The sequence below is a fragment of the Lycium ferocissimum genome, chromosome 10 (assembly GCF_029784015.1).
Source record: "Lycium ferocissimum isolate CSIRO_LF1 chromosome 10, AGI_CSIRO_Lferr_CH_V1, whole genome shotgun sequence".
NCBI lineage: Eukaryota > Viridiplantae > Streptophyta > Magnoliopsida > Solanales > Solanaceae > Lycium > Lycium ferocissimum.
In genome coordinates this window covers 14,387,248-14,404,894 of record NC_081351.1, presented here as the reverse complement: position 1 = coordinate 14,404,894, position 17,647 = coordinate 14,387,248, and the positions used below count along the sequence as shown (strand labels likewise).

The 17,647-nt window shown below is 35.4% G+C and overlaps 1 protein-coding gene across 1 annotated transcript; it reads right to left on the bottom strand.

Moving 5' to 3' along the window:
• Nucleotides 1-2: 2 nt before the first annotated feature.
• Nucleotides 3-4,688, bottom strand: LOC132034631 (7-dehydrocholesterol reductase-like; the record flags this gene model as incomplete). The annotated part of the gene is made up of 8 exons (XM_059425016.1): nt 4,400-4,688; nt 2,778-3,000; nt 2,550-2,605; nt 1,312-1,414; nt 1,145-1,210; nt 843-956; nt 268-394; nt 3-121 (listed from the first exon to the last, which is right to left on the bottom strand). Coding segments are annotated over exons 1-8 (900 nt in total), but the record flags the coding sequence as incomplete, so codon positions are not given.
• Nucleotides 4,689-17,647: the final 12,959 nt, after the last annotated feature.

Sequence of the window (17,647 nt, the reverse complement as noted above, 5' to 3'; positions counted from 1 at the left end):
TTTCTTCGATGTAAGAATACCTGAAGCCCAAGATGCACAGGCTGTTTAACAAGGTACATGCCAGGAGAGGTATATATGCATGGAACCCATACCAAGCATCCCCAACATATATAAAAGCCAGCTGCCAAAACAAAATTGAGATCCAGTGAACATTATATTTAGGCATTCGTGGAAATAGAGAAACAGAAATGTCAATATTTGCAATCAGAGCACTGCTAAGGTACTTGCTATATCAACAAAGATAAAGAAAACACACAGCGCACGAACCTCTGTCATGTGCAATATCCATTGTGTTCCAGTAGCCAGCTTCCCACCAGAAAAATTTTGTGACATACATCAACATCAATATGGTATTTACAAGCATGGAATCAGATACACTTCCATATTCTTCATGCTGCCAAGTAAGAATATGTTATACAAGCTATCAACTGTCAAACATCAAATTGAAGTTCATATAAATTGAATAGGTCTTTCTATTGACGCTCAATTATTATCAAAGGTAAAGATGTTTAGGGATCAAGGGGAAAGAACGTGTACAAAGTAAAGAGACCTAAGCTGTGGTAGGGTCATGTTTAATAAACATTATTATTTCAAATAATACCCCTTTGTTTCTTTTGCAAAATGGTGTAAGAAAAAGTGTTTCTCCTGCTAGTCCTGTAAAACATCTACTGACAGAAGCAAATGAATTTTGTTATTCTCTTACTTGCATGACCTAAAAACTAAACAACTGGCAAAGGAACACCAATAAAAGGGCTAGTAAAATTAACCAACTTTGGAAGCAGTAGAACCAATATTAGGATGTTTTTAATTCTCACTATCGAGGACTTCGTTACATCATTTACCTGCTTTATGCAATAAGTGACAGCAAGAACTGCCCAAGACATCATGCCGAATCTGCAGTTTGTGAAGACTTTGATATCAAAGTCTTTGCCAATACGAGGATATAACTCCATCCCCTGCAAGAGTTCAAGAGGTTATAAATTATGACATCACTTTAAACTTCAGAGTTGATGCAAGTATTAGATATTTGACTTCCTCGACTTAATTTGTGGTATAAAATCATCATGTTTATTTTTCCTACAACGATGCAAAATGAAGTAATGAAGTTCACAGTTAAATTCTAAAAAAAAAAAAAAAGACTTACCCAATAGAAGTCAACTATTATGTTCCCTGATGAACCAGAATCAGTGGAAGATGGTGCAACATGACCCTTATAAGTTATAAACGTCAGCATAAGGTGTCAGACAGGTATTATACAAAGTAAAGATTAAAAAGATAAAGAGGTATACTGAGGGTACTTAAAATACTTACTTTAATATACAACAAAACACAGAAGACTAAACTCCCAAAAATAAGTGTAGATAAAATCTCGCCCAGATGGTCATAAACAATTGCAGGATTGAATATTCCAAACCTGAAAGACACAGGGAAAAAAATAACTAGAGACCATAAACTGATGAGGTTAAGGGACTGTAATAAGCACCATTCTCACAAGCAATAGCTAATAGATCTAATGAACAGTCAAACAATCACTTCCATTTTGGCATACAGAACATGTGAAATGGTGGCAGCACCTTTTTTTTTTTTTTTTCCACCTCTTCTCTACTTTTGTGAGATAGCCTGTTGGCCCAAATTTTTGCCTTGTTGCCAAAACAATATTCTTCTTTTCCCCAAAATTCTTTATTCAAAATTAACCTTTTTGGTTTATGAAATATTAAATTTTATTAATAGTGTGGGCATAGATACGCTCGTGTACAAGAAGTACACCTAAACAAACACAAATCAATTCTTCCAAATAAAAATACAGACACTAACAAGTACAATAACAACAACAACTACACCTCAATTACAAACAAGCTGGGGTGTGCTATATGAATCTTCGCTGACCATGTTGCTCCATTTTAAACTCAACCCATCTCAGACAGTATCAAATTAAAATCAAAACCAATCGTCCTAAAACCAAAAGAAATACAACTATAAAGAACAAGCTTCGTGATATGAAAGACAAACAAACAAAAGAAGCTACACACTAAATCAGAAATCCACTCATGAAGTTGCACATAAGTATACTCCCCATAATATGCACAAAGATTGATTTTAACTCATCAAACCTAAATATTTAGCTCATAACCAGAATATATCTTTACTAGATTCAATGAGTAGCAAAAGAGCAGTGCATCCCTTTTCTATGCAACACTGCTCTAGCAGAAGACGTGAAAATAGCACCTACGCCTATAGAGAATCCAGGTTGCGATGGGTAGCTAAATAGCTGTGTATAATCCTTCCCAGTGACGGAGTGACATTTACCGAACTGAGTTCAACTGAATCCCTTTCGCCAGAAAATTATATTGTGCATATAGGAGAAAAAATTACGTGTATACTACAAATTGTTGAATCCCTAAACACAAAAGAACATTTTTATGAAATTCATGTCTCGGACTCGAGCTGAAGCTGGCAAGTAACATTTAACAAAACATTACTATAAAGAGTTGAGAAGTCTCAAAATTCAAAAAGCAAGTCAAAATGCAAAAAATGGATGAAGTCCCTACCACCAAAGACTGATATACGTAATCAGTGTCACTGCATATGCTGCCATGCCATTTGCCTGCAACAAGCAAAGGATGTAAGAGGCAAGTTATACGTACAATGAATAGAGCAAAGACAAATCATTTCCGTCAATCCTTGCATGACTTGGAAATAAATTGGACTAAGACAAGCTACACAAACTGTAACGCAAGATGCGCAATGTACAAGTGTATAGAGTAACTGTCAAATACCTTATAGACCGGCTTGTGTCCGGTTGGAGATATTGGACCTTCGACTCTTTTACCAGGCAATAGAAGCTGTAGTGCCGCCTCAAATAGAGCATAACAAATAATTAGCTTCCCAGCAATTGCAGTAGGTTTTGGCCAAATATTAATTAACCCTTGCAAGCCATTTTCCCTTAGGTGATTAAATGTTTTCAAGATGGATCCATCAGCGTGTACATTTGTATACCACCTGCACGTAACCCATTAAGGTCCAAAATTAGTGCAGTTAAACAATTTCCTGTCCTCATCAAGAGACATTTGAACTCCTCTAGATAACACATTGGAAAATTCTTTAGCTAAAGCAGCAAAAATCATCTGTTGCTGGTGAAACATTCAAAGACGTCACAGCAATTAGTAGCCTGTTTGGCCAAGCTTCTGGGAAGCCAAAAGCAGCTTCTTTTTTTTCCAAAAGTGTTTATTTTAGAAACTTCATATGTTTGGCTAAGCTTTTAGGGAAAAAATAAGTGTTTTTGAGTAGTAAAAGAAGATTAAAAAAAAGTAGTTTTTCCCCAAAAGCACAAGTTACTGCTCTAATACTGAAAAAAGTGTTCTTCAAATTGATTGGCCAAACAAAAATTGCTACTGATCAAGAGTACTTTTCCAAAAATCACTTCTGACAAAAGCACTTTTCAAAATAAGCTAATTTTGGAAGCTTGGCCTTTAGCTATAGATCAATTTGCAATTTTTTCTTTACATAACACAAATGTCTCTGGAAAGAAAGCACTGAACTATATTTTAAGATCATACTAACTATAATTATGGATACCTGTCCCAGACCCCGATAAAATATGGGGTTGTAGTAGGTTGACAACTAGCCAAAAAATAGTCTATTGATGCGCATGATTTATGTGACCAAATCCAACTCATTTGGGATTGAGTCGTAATCCATGATCCATCGATATTAACTATAATAAGAATCTATAATTATTAACCTGTTATTCTTATTTCTATGTTTCATCCCCTACAAAAGAAAAACTTCATCCCCCCTTTGGTGTCTTTCTCTTTGACAAATTAATTTCAATTATAACTGGATGAATCAGAACAAAAGAGAAAAAAAACACATTCTGATTACTACAAGTCAGCTTAAACTGTAGCCCAGCAGATCAAACCAACTAAACAAAAACAAAAAGGCCCAATCATTCAAAGATCTAAACTTTATTCAAGAAAACAAAAACCCAAAACAGAAAAAACCAAAAAAAAATAAAAAAAAATAAAAGGATCATGAATAACTAAACCTTGCATAACTAATGTTGCATTACTAATGGCTGCATAACTAATCCCTACATAACAACCAACAACCAAACAGCCCCTAATCACTAGCTTAATTACTTAATTAGCCAAAAGGGTCTTTGAAAATGAACTTCAATTACACCTGGATGAATCAGAAAAAAAAAACACACACACACACACACATTTTGATAACTATAAGTCAGCTAAACTGTAGCTAAAACTAAACAAAAAACAAAAAAGGTCCAATCTTTGACACATGATACTGCAACCATTCAAAGATCTGAACTTTTACACAAGAAAACAAACACCCATAAACCCCAAAAAACAAAAAACAAAAAATGGATGAATAGGGAACTTACATGAGAATTACAAAAGGGGGTGTGAAAGATAAGAGAGAGAGCATTGAGCCATAAGTGATTAATGGTGAGTGTACCAAGTTAGCGTCCCCCATTGTTATTGTTCTCCTTCAATTGCACTTGTTTGTGATTTGGGTTTTTTGAAACTATACACAAGTCTCCGCCTAATCTTGACTTTGGAGTTTTTAAGTGTTTGTGTTTGTCTACTCTCTCCACTGAAGTAGTGGTCCAGTTCTGTCCTGATTCTCTTGAATTAAAATCTGTTGTACAGTTAACAGTTGTACTACTACATGTTATTCTGAATGGCATGTGAGCACAGGGCTTAATTAAAAACTTTGGTAAAATAGCCAACGAGCTTCTTCCGTCCCACATTAGTTGTCCATATTACTATAAGGGCTTGTTTGATATAAGGAATAAGAATAAATAATTTTGAAATTATATTTGAGATGAATTTATCCTCTATTTAGTTGGGATAAAATAGTGGTTGGAATAAATTATTTCCAACCAAACGACCCCTAAATATTTGTCCCAAAATACTTGTTCATTTATAAAATTAAAAGAGAATTAATTAAGTTTTTCTTAATTTGCCCTTAACATTAATTGTTTTTTAAAGGAATCAATATTGATTATAGTGCAATTAATTGAAGAGAGATAAGGGTAATGTAGTAAAAATACACGTTTAATTATGAGTTTAGGTGTGTAAAATGGAAAATGGACAAGTAATATGGGACGGGAGGGAGTACCATCAAAAAAAGATCTTTCTAACAACTTGTTTAGATGGTTGTTACCTATTGGATTGTGTTGTTAGTTTAAATATAATGTTTGTTTTGATTGTTACTTAAATTTTATTGTATCGTATGTTAAATTCGGTGTTACTTACGCACTGTTATCTTATTTATTTTTCTCATTTTTACCTTTACTTATTATCTAATAATCATATTTTATCTTTTATCATACTTTTTAATGATAGCTTTACATTGTTTCCTACTTTTCTTGTAGGTTTATCCTTTAAATTATTGATGTCTAATATTATGTAATAACGGAAAACGAAACAATCTATCCAAACGTTGTTTCATCAATTCAATACAATATAATATGATACATTATGAAACAATATGTACCAACCATCCAAACAAAGTGTTTAGGGCGACATGATTTCAAATCATGATTTGAAGTTGAAATTTTATTTGGACATACAATTTGAATTTCTTAAGTTGTATTTTGTTTTCATGAACATGAAAACTCTATAATTTGTGAAAACTATCAAAACTTTTTCAATTTTTATACAAACTTACCAAATGAGTAAAGCATTGTTCATAACAAAGTAGTATAATACGCTCCTAGAAGGCCTTTATGAAAAATACCACATTTATTGATCGAATTCAAAAAAAAAAAAAAAAAAAATTGAACATTATTGTAAAATCAAACTAAAAGAGTAACAATATAAAAGGATGAAAACAATAAAAATAGAGAGATGAGATAGTAACTTTCTTATTCATCCAAGTGTGTCCAACATCACTCTCAATGCCTCTATTTATAGGGCTACTAGTTATGTGAGGCCGGGCTCGCCCAAACTCGCATATAAAAGCATATTTTAACTAAAGAATATAATTTGTGTTAGTACAAAGTGTACAACAACAACAACAACAACCATATACGTATCGTAGTCGCGAGTGGTAGTTATATAAAAGCAAAATTTTCATTCCACTCCTTTAATATTTTAACTTCCATTTTGATGAAATTATTTAATTCAAATCAAATTTGGAACTTAATTTGACATTATAACTTATGTATCCTAATTTTTGAAGTTATTTAGTTCTAAATAAATAATCTATACATAGTTAATGAATTTTTAAGACAAATACATAATTTAACTTGTGTATGATTGAGTTGCTCCTCTCTTAATTAGGGATTAGGGTTCGAACATGGATATGGAAAAAAATCTTTGGAGGAAGCGCTCCCCCGAATAGGCGCGATGCGATGCGAATTATCGGATTAATTGGGCTCAAATGCGGATATCAAGACCAATCGAAAATCAAAGAACGTGAAAAATGAGGTAGGAGGTTCGATAGCTTTTGAAAAGTAGACTTTAAAACAAAAATAAAAAAATTGACATAAATAAATAAAATTAGGACCTAAAAGTAATTAATTAAAAGTTTTAAAAAATTTGAAAATTATTGTAAGGAATATAAAAGTCCCTTTGCTCGATAGCTTTTGAAAAGTAGACTTTAAAAACAAAAAACAAAAAAAATGACTTAAATAAATAAAATTAGGACATAAAAGTAATTAATGAAAAAGTTTTTAAAAATTTGGGAAATTAATGTGAGGACTACAAAAGTCCTCACATTCCCTCTTATATATAATAGTAATATTGAGTAACATGAAAAAGTGTCATAAACGTGGCATTTACCCTTAAGAAGATAGGGAAGATTATGGGGTTGTGGGAGATGAATGAGGAGGCAGTGGATGTGTGATGTTACTACACTTAATGGTGGAATTACACCTAGGAGTTATGGACATCCACAATTAACTAATATTAATATTTACAACACTCCCCCTTGGATGGACATCCACAATTAACTAATATTAATATTTACAACACTCTCCCTTGGATGTCCATTGATAGATAGTATGTCTCGTTAAAACCTTACTAAGAAAAATCCCGTGGCAAAAAGATTCTAGTGAAGGAAAAAGAGTACACATATCTAGTAATACTATTTAGCAATGCCTCATTAAAAACCTTGCCAGGAAAACCTAGTGGGACAAAACCTCAGCTAAGGGAAAAAGAGTACAACGCGTACTATATTCCCCCTGATTAAAATATCACTTAATTCTTGGAGACGACGCATCCCAATCTTATATACCAACTTCTTAAAAATCAAAGTTGGTAAGGCTTTGGTGAACAAATCCATCAAATCATCATCGAGTGTATTTGTTCAACATCTATTTCACCGTTCTGTTGAAGATCATGTTTGGAATAAAAACTTTAGCGAAATGTGTTATGCTTTGTCTCCTTTGATATATCCTTCTTTCAATTGTGCTATGCAAGCTTCGTACAATATTGTTGAAATCTTCATTTCCAAATAAACATCATACTATTGCAAAATGTGCTAAATTATTGATCTCAGTCAAACACGCATTCCTGACTTGCTTTGTAAGTAGCTATCACCTTGGCATGACTTGAATAAGTATCAATAATTGACTGCCATATAGAACATCATAATGTGGCAATATCCTTACATGCAAATCGGTAACTCGCTTGAAGAACAAACTTCATGTAATAATAAAAACAATGCCCTGCATTTTACATAACCAACAAAACCTTGATAATATGTTAGGATAAACAAATCTATATTAATAATTCCTTTTGCAGTATGCAATACAATATACTCATCATTATCATGAGGTCAAAATGATGTTTATTTATATTTAGCGACATCACAACCATTGGGGCACTCAATGGAATCACTTTAACCTATATAAACACTTGTTGAAGCTTTATATTCGTAAACCTTAAATACTTCAAACCAATTTAAATCCGTACGGATTTTCTTTCGTTGTCTATATAGCCATATTGACAACAATAAATTATACGCATTCAAAATTTTCATATATTTCCAGACTCATAAGAAACCCCATTGCATCCACCACAGGAGAATATATAAATCTCCATATAAAAATGTCAGGACTTTTGCGAAAAACCTTTATGCCACAAGGCACAAGCCGTACTTTATATATACGGTTTTTATTTATCATTTTACCTTTTGCACAAGAACTCATCTATATCCCACTGACTTTATACCTTGAGGTCCTTGGACTATAGGTCCATAACATCACTTTTCCAAGTGAAACGAAATATACTTGAACTGCGTATTTTATTTGGCCAATCATTGTAGCTGTCAACGTTCTTTGACAAATTTGAATTCAAGATCCTCATCACCATTTATAATGTTGAGCGCTACATTATTTCAAAGATATCGTCAATGGTCATTTGATATCGGTTCCAATGCGACATAACTTATCGAGATCTCTTCACTTTTCAGGTACTTGAACCTTTCTCAAGGTTTTATTAAGTGTTATGTCATGGTGCTCTTTTAAAGCACTTGCCTCATTGTTATGACCTTCTTGATCATTTGCTCCTCTCCATCTTCAAGGCGTTTTATCTTTAGAACCGATTGGTTTATCGCCATAGAATCTGTCAATCAAGGACTTTAATTCTAACTGGAGCATTTGCAGCTGGATTGTAATATTCATGTTGCACCTCGAAAAAAAATTCGCATCGTTTGCGTTGTAAGTAAACTAAAGTAAGATCGGAGAGGTCATGGAACCCTTATAAGGCTAATGAATACTCTTAACAAGTGTTAAGCAAGTGCCTAAAGGTTCCAGGACCAAGCAAATCGAAGAAAATAAATTTGTCAAAAATTTGAAAAAAGTTGACAGAATTTTGGGCAGATTTTTAGTCAACTTTGGAGGGGTATATCTCCTAGTATATTAGGAGTTTTAAGGTGTTTCAAAAGCCTAAAATGAATTTCGTCGAGTCTAGTTTCCAACGCAACAAATCGCTCGTCGATATAACATTGGATTAGAGAATTATGGACGTTACAAGTCGAGGTCGATAGAAGCGGAAACGGTCTTGTACACGATGACCGAAGACTCTAGGTCGGTCCAAACCGACTCTAGAGCTCTAGAAAAGGGGTTTTACCCTTATTTGTTTTTCATCCAACCCCTACAAAACATTCCCCAACCCTCTAAAATAATTTCCCAACTTTCACCCACGAAATTTCAGCCCAAATCAAGTGGAAACAACCAAATTTTCCACCAAGGAAGTTAGAAACTACAAGAGTAGCAAACCTATGGTTTTGTCTAGTGATTGAGGGTGAAGTTGAATTGATCTGTTATACCTCGCATTTTGGTACGTCGGAATATTTTAAGTGGTTGCGACGAGTTAAGAACAAGGCTACTTTTCCGACTTTGTGTTAAGGTATGAGTCACTTATGATTTTATGGGATGGAAATATTAAGGAAGATTTGGGGTTAAAAGTGGAATTATGAAAATTCATATTTCATGAGACATGGGACCAAAAATGAATTATGGAAAGTTAAACATTTAATGAAAATTTGGGGCCAAAATGTGAGTTTGGAAAACAAAAAAATTCATGAAAATTTTGCCATGTGGCCGGCCACATGTGATGTGGGCCATGGCCACATGGAAGTTAATATATGGGAAATTGGATGACTAAGTTCATCATTTTCATCACTTCTTACTCTAGAAATTTCAAGAGAAATGAAGAGAAAAATGGAAGGAGAAAAACAGCCAAGAAGGGGCTGGCCGAACCAGCCCCATAGGAATGATCAAAAAAAAATTTTCCTTCTAGCTTTCATATCAATTGGAAGGCCCTCGTTAACGTGGAAGAGTTGTTGGAACAAGAAAACCGCTCGTTGTTGCCATTAGAGAAGACTAGCCGTGTGAAGAACTAGGTGGAAACAAGGTGAGGATTAAGCTTCTTTATATGTTTTATAGATGTTTATGCATGTTGTGATATGTAGAAACAAGTGAAACTCATGAAAATATGGAATATTGTGTTGTGGCCGTGTGTAGTGTGTTGTGGCCGTGTGAGTGTGGTGTTGTATAGGAATGGTGGAGTCATTGTATTTAGCATGTTTGTATGTCATTGAAGTGTGTGGAAATGGATAAAAATCATGGAACTCGTGTGTGGAGGTGTTAGCCGAAAATGGATGGTTTTGTATGTTAAGGAATGAACAAATTTCATTTAGTACTTTAGTTGTCGTCGTCATGAATTCTAGGACGTAAAATGGAGTCTTATTGATTCAAGTAAAGGTTATGAATGTGTGGGCTGATTTGAAGGTTAATATGATCTTAAAATAGTTGCTTGAAATTATGGAAATAATGTTATAAATGCATGGATTATTGGTGTCATGGATGAATTTGGAAGAAAAGAATGCATTGTGTTGTTCTTGCCAAGTTTGGACGCTTTCGAGTGGGAGTAGTACATTGTTGGAGTTATTTTGAATATTGTATGGATTGCTTGGAATGTTCTTGAATCATGTTTGAAAGGTTTTGGATTGTTATTTGAGTATGCGATCATTGATATTAGTTTGGATATATGTAACCGAATTGAATATATGTGAATGTCGCCGGATTGTGGTAGAAAGGAATTATTAATGTTTGGATGCATTTTGAATCACTTATAGATATTGTTAGTATGGTTGTTGGCTTGGTTGTTGTTGATTGCGAGTTAAAAATCTCGGGGATGTTGTATGTATAGGGAATTTGCGCCAAATTTTTGTAGCCAAGAATTGGTTAAGATCGAATCCTTAAAACCTTATGATTAATATTTGGTAAATATGACCAAATGTAGATTTTTGGACGAAACGGGACTTGAAGGCTGGACGAGCGTAAAGGACGAATAAGGTATGTAAAGCTCTTCCATTTCTTCTCTTGGCATGTCTTAGATGTGCTAGGCTCGAATTTGAACTTTGGGGGCAACTCTACTCTTCGGAATCTACGTCTAGAAACGCCCCTTTTTCATTCAAAAGAATTGAATGGTTTATGGTGTGAATAGTTAGAAAAAAATGTTTTAACCTCTAAAACTTGTGCAAATGAAATTCGATTACTTTAAAATACTCATAAACGACGTTATGAAGTTTGACATGCGTAATTTACATACGCCACCTCATTTGACCGAGGTGGGTCCACTTTGTCCGGATTTCTCCTATTATTTCGTTTGAACTACTTTGGAAATAAACAAAAACTAAAGAAAGTTCTTAGTTACCTTTCTAATTTCTACAGAATAACTGTTATATATATTTATTTGAGTCTGATGATCTACTTTGGAATTTGCAAATGCTCCAGAAAGATTATTCTAATATGAAATATTTCGACATCCGAAAGACTTATGCTCTGATTATTATTAAAAGTCCGCCATGAGCTCGTTATACGTATTACGCCTTCGGTCTCCGTAAAATGTTGTATGTTTTGTATTACATATGGTTTTCTTACTACTCGCTCGTGCAAGCCTAATACGTCTTTCACCGAGTCCCGGCCGGGTACGCATTCGTGCAACTTCTCTCGCATTGTTCACCGAGTCCCTCGCTAGAGGGCCGGCACGTTATACATGTATATATATATATGATGATGCGATGATGGAGATGGCGGCCAGGATGGCATACCGAGTCCCTTGCTAGCGGGGCCGGGTACGTTATTCACCGAGTCCCTCACCAGAGGGCCGGGTACGGTATGTATATATGTATATCTGCATGCATACATGATTATGTTATGATTTACTCACCGAGTCCCTCACTGGAGGGCCGGGTATGGCATATAGGTACGGTAATATGATGATACGATTATGATACGATTTTATCTACCGGTATGTGTATATGTAAACAAATGTTTTCCAAAAGGCAAGTCTTATGATTTTCCCGTACTCCTTATTTCAGTATGATCCCGCTTATTATGTTTTATGCTTTACATACTCGATCGTATATTCCGTACCCCGCTTTCTGCGGGGGCTGCGTTTCATGCCGCGCAGGTACACCCAGACGAGTTGAAGGTATTAGCAGCAAATGTTCCAGCGGGATTGGCCAGCTCCATTTTCTCCGGAGTGCTGCCGAGTCAGAGCTTGTGATATGGATTCATGTTCCGAATTAGAGACTTTGCAGACAGTGTTGTGGGTAGTAGATGTCGGATATGTAAATGGCTATGTAAGCCGGTATATTATTATGCGTCGAGTTATAAGTTTCCTATGTTGCAAGATTTTATTTGATTTGAGAAAAGCAAAAAAGCATATTATTCTTTGATAAATTTTTGTTATGTATATTTGTGTCATAATATGAGAGCCAGCGTGAGTATGACTATTATGTGAGTCCGCGGGTTCGCTCGGCCCTAAATAAGGGTCGGGTGCCCATCACGCCCTAACGAAAATTAGGGTGTGACAGATCCAGCCGTGATTCTTGGGTTGTATGCACTGCTTAAGGTATGTATAACATCCCTTTGGTCGTGTGTTAGCTTAAATTGATGTTGATAAAGTTGTTTGAGGCTAAATACCGTAAGACTACATCGAAATAAGTTAAGTTAAGCCACTCTTTTGTAGGGGCTGTTTTGAATGTTTAAATATGACATCTAATGGTTGTAAATTTTGGATTATAACCTGAATATATTATCACTACGATTATTGGGAATATTCATGTGTTATTGGAAAAAATGAAGAAGAAAATATATGAAATCTACGAATAGAAAGTAAAGGATGAGGCGTAGGAGTATGGATTGTTTTGGAATACATTTAAGGATATTTTGAGCTAAATATGATATGGTATATATATATATATATATATATATAAAGAAAGAAAAAAAAAATATATATATATATATATATATATATATTTTTTATGAAGGGCGTAGGCTAAACTATGAAAGGAGAGTTAGGGTTGAATGACATTTGTTATTCGTTAAACGAGCTTGCCGCTCGCTATAATTCTTAAAGTAATCGAAGAGGGTTATATTGGATTATATTGTAGTTGTTGCCATTGTTGATTGTTGTTGTTATTGTTGTTGGGCTGTTTGATGACCCTTAGTAATCTTTAGGATGTAGTATAAACAGGGGAGATGCTGCCCGAATTTCAACAGATTCTAAAGGGGTTTAATTTGAAGGCTTAAAATAAGCATGACGATAAGCCTAACAATAACATGAACTCTCTTGAATGTAGATTTACGAGCTTGGGAGGACAAGCGTTAAGTAGTTAAAGTTAAGGCGACCGAAAAGGTATGTTAAGGCTAGTCCCTTTCTTTCAAAAGGCATGATTCTTATGTTATGATTCCATATATATTTCCATAACCTTCTTACTTCCAAAAGTTAGAAGTTCATGATTCTTACAAGCTTCTTATGATACTAAAGATGAGATGTTTTCTACAATGAACATTGTCACACCCTGATCTTACCAGGGTGTGATGGGCACCCGACCCCATATTCGGAGCCGAGCGAACCCGCTGACTCTTATTACTCACACATTCTCTTTGGATGCTTAAATCAAATAAAGGTAAAATACATAGTAAAATTTTCAAAGTTTCTTTTTGTCGTTTCTCAATTTGAACACAGTATGTAAGCGTAAAGACTCTGTAACATAATGCGTAATAAAAATATATTAGCTAATGGACCCACTCTCAAAATCGACACTGACTCACGACTGCGCCGCAAAGTCTCTAACTTCGAACAAAGCGCACAAAGACATATAATCGACTCGGCGGCCTCCGGTACAAATGGAGTCTACTAACTCCGCCGGAACGTCTTCCGACAATAACTCTTATTGTCCGAGTGTACCGCGCGGCATGAAACGCATATGTGCCCACAAAAGGGGCGTCGGTACGAGCAATGATATACCGAGTATGTAAGGCATGTATAATAATATACGAGAGATACATAACATAATTAATGACATAAAAGAAATATAGAACATATCATGATATAGGAGAGCAACTTTGTACATATGAGTGTCCTTTTTGGCGAATACCATGCATGCTTAGTCGCGGAACGTGCGACCGATCCTCGTATCATATTGTCCGCGGGGAACGTGCCCCGATCCATATACATATATAATATAATATAATCGCGGAACGTGCAGCCCGATCCATATACATATATAATGCCGAGGAACGTTCGGGCCCGATCCATTTACCCACATATCCCGCGTCCGGGCATCCCGCGTCCGGATGGTATCATATTATACCAACCGATCGGTGGCTATGCGTCTATAGCGCCTCACCTTTCCCCATACTTCCCCATATACATATACATATATCATGTAAGCATGCAGGAGAGCCCAAATAAAAGTCATGTACCCGTCGGAGTGACGTAAGGTCGGTAACCTCCGATTACTTTATGGAATAATCATGGGCGCTTTGTCTCACCTTGAAGGAACAATTATAAGGCGAGACTATCAATCAAGGATAACATCACGGGAAAACATAAAACAGGGTCATAACATATCGTTTCATATACTTTGAAACCTTTAAAATAGTCATTATCCAAAAATAGCTTAACATTTCATATCGTCGTATTCATGGTAAGAACATATCCTTGACATATTCGTCCTAGTCATTTTCTCATATCTGGCATCATCATTATCGTCATAGAATCATAGTCGTTGTTTTGGTCATAAAAACTTTCAAAAATCGTAAAACTTGGATTTTGGAGAAAAATGAATATTTTGGAAAACATTCCTAAACTTTTAGGAAGGAAATCATGCTTTGAAACCATAACTTCTAACTTTTTGAAAATAAGGACGTTATGGGAGCATTTATAAAATCGCAACGTATGATTCATGCCATAGAAGGAAAAAGGACGAGCCTTAACATACCTGTGCCGCGCCTTATTAGCTACGCTTATCCGTCCAACTTGTTAGTCTACATTCAAGAAAATTGATGCAACCATTAGATTCATTACTAAGCACACTTGTTTGGATTTTTCAAATAAATTCACTTATGATCCGTCGAAATTTGTAAAGATCTCCCCCGCAAATACACCATCCGAGAATCTAACTCGGCCCAAATCATCAACAACAAACCCGAAAATGGAACTCGGCCAAACCAATAGCAATGCCAACAATTATTCTAGCAACACTTCAATATTCAATTCAATTCAATTCAATCCACAAAATATTCCAGCAACCCAATTAATACGTACTTCCACCCGAAATCTCACAACACCACCAAAGTCAACAACGCATTACTTCCTTCCAATCAACAATCCATACATTGGTGAATTTATTATTACAAATATAAGAACCACACTAACATCATACTAACTTCTTTGATGATGCACAAACACTCCAATTCATCTCAAGCTACTAAACCTCTATTCTACATCACATAATTCATAACGACCACAACTAAAATATCCAATAATATCAATTTACATTAACAACATTTTCCATGCAATGTAAGAATTCAAGCCAATATCACATTAACTATTCTAATATTCCGATAACGACTACAACTTCATTTTAAGCCATCAAGCCTTCATTTTTTTTTCATCATGGATTCCGCAACACCACAACTAAATATTAACTAGAATTAATTCACCATAACTTGTCAACCTTCCATCATTTTCGGCCACAACAACTACCAACACACAACATCCATATTCTCATGAATTTCATCCCTTTTTACATACTACAACATGCATAACCATTCACAACATATAAAAGAAGATGGAATCTTACCTTCCTCCACTTGTCTTCTCACTTGGCTAGAGTTTCCAACTTACATAACCAATGCTTTTCTTACTCCCACAACCACTCCATGTTGTAGAGGGCCTCAAATGGGCTAGAATATTAGGAGGGAATAATTTTTTTCTCATCAATTTTCCATGGCTAGATTTTGCTAGCCATGGCCGAAACTCCCCTCCCTCTCTTTTCTTTTTCTTTCTTTCTTTCTTTCTCTCCTTGTTAAAATATGACCACCCCTTTCTTATATATATACATATTGCATGCATGTGAGGGGCACATGCCCCCTCTCTAGATTTTTCTTTTCTTTTCCCCTTTCTTTATTTCTAGAATTTTCTTATTTCCCATGGCAAAGATAACTTATTTTTTTGTCATCATTTTCATTTCATTTTTCTAGAAATTTCTTGAAATAACAAAGAAGACTTAATTGTCTTCCTATGTACACTTTAGCCCTCATAAAAAAAATGTGAGCATACACCTACATATGCTACATTTTCGGCCAACATGGCCATTCCATGAATTTTTCTAGAACATCATAAATTCCCATTTTACCCTTAGCCTTTCCGCAAAATTACCATGATGCCATTTGCAAATTTTCCTTTTTGCCCTTAACCTTTCCCAATATTTCCATACTAATAATAGTCATAAATAATATTTATAACAACTCGTCCATTAAAATAATTTTTGAGAATGATCTCGCCCTTAACTTTCCACGACGACCTCGAAATTTCCAAACGTACATTATACGAGCTATAACAAACATGACGATGATGATTCCATTTCTAGAAATTCCAAAGCTTAAGATTTTAATGCTATTATGAGATTATTGAGCTTATTTCATAATTTCCTTGATTTTATTCATTGTCGTTGATCTCACCTTATAATAATTGTTCTTTCAAGGTGAGATATAGCGATGATGATTGTTCCTTAATATAAATCGGAGGTTACCGACCTTACGTCACTCCGATAGAGTCGTAGCTTTTAGTTGGGCTTTCATGCATGCTTGATGTAAGATATTAACACCGTACCTATACGGCCGAGCAGTACCACTACGCTGGGCGTAATGGGCGGCTTACGGATAATGATAATAACACCGTGTCTATATGGCACGGGCAGCACCACTTGTGGGTGGCGTGAGATGGTTACCCCGGCCGCGGGATGCCCAAAGGCGGGCTAATGATTATGTTATATATGTATATGAGAAATTTTTTATTTTGAAAGCTAAGCATGCATGGTTTTCGCCTAATGAGGCAATCAGATCTAGAGGTTATCTTTATCTCCTGTTATGTTCTATATTTCTTATTATGTTGTTATTCATGCCTTACATACTCAGTACATTGTTCGTACTGAAGTCCTTTTCTTGTGGACGTTGCGTTCATGCCTTCAGGTAGACAGGTAGACGGACCTGATTCTTAGGAGCTTTATCAGCGGAGTGTCAGAAAGGCTCCAATTGTCTCGGAGCTGCAGCTTATTAGTACTACTCTTTTGCATGTATATACACTTGGGCATGGCAGAGTCCTGCCCCGTCCTTATGGATTCATGTATTCTATCTAGAGGCTCGTAGACCGGTGCATGTATCTAGATATTCCATAGTCTTAACAATACGTAGTGATGTACAGTATATAGAGACAGTCTTGTTGGCTTATGTTTATGGGCATGGTTGTTGATGATTACATAAAGACGTGCCATTATTTTGTGACACATGTTCTTACAGAGTATGATGCATATGAGCTAGCTTATAGCCCACCTAAATGTGATTATGAGGTGTATGTTAGAGGTACTCAGTAGGTTAGCTCTGGGTACCCGTCATGGCCCTCTAGTTGGGTCGTGACAATTCACCTTTGGGTCAGCAAATGCATCTGGCAGTTAACTTATATTATTTTTTCAAGGAGGATCATACCAGTGATAATTCATTACATATACCTTATTTTCCAGCTGCTTATCATCCCTCCCCCTAATGTTAGGAAATCTAACCTTTGCCCCCCAGCCTTATTTGGGACCCATCTTTATG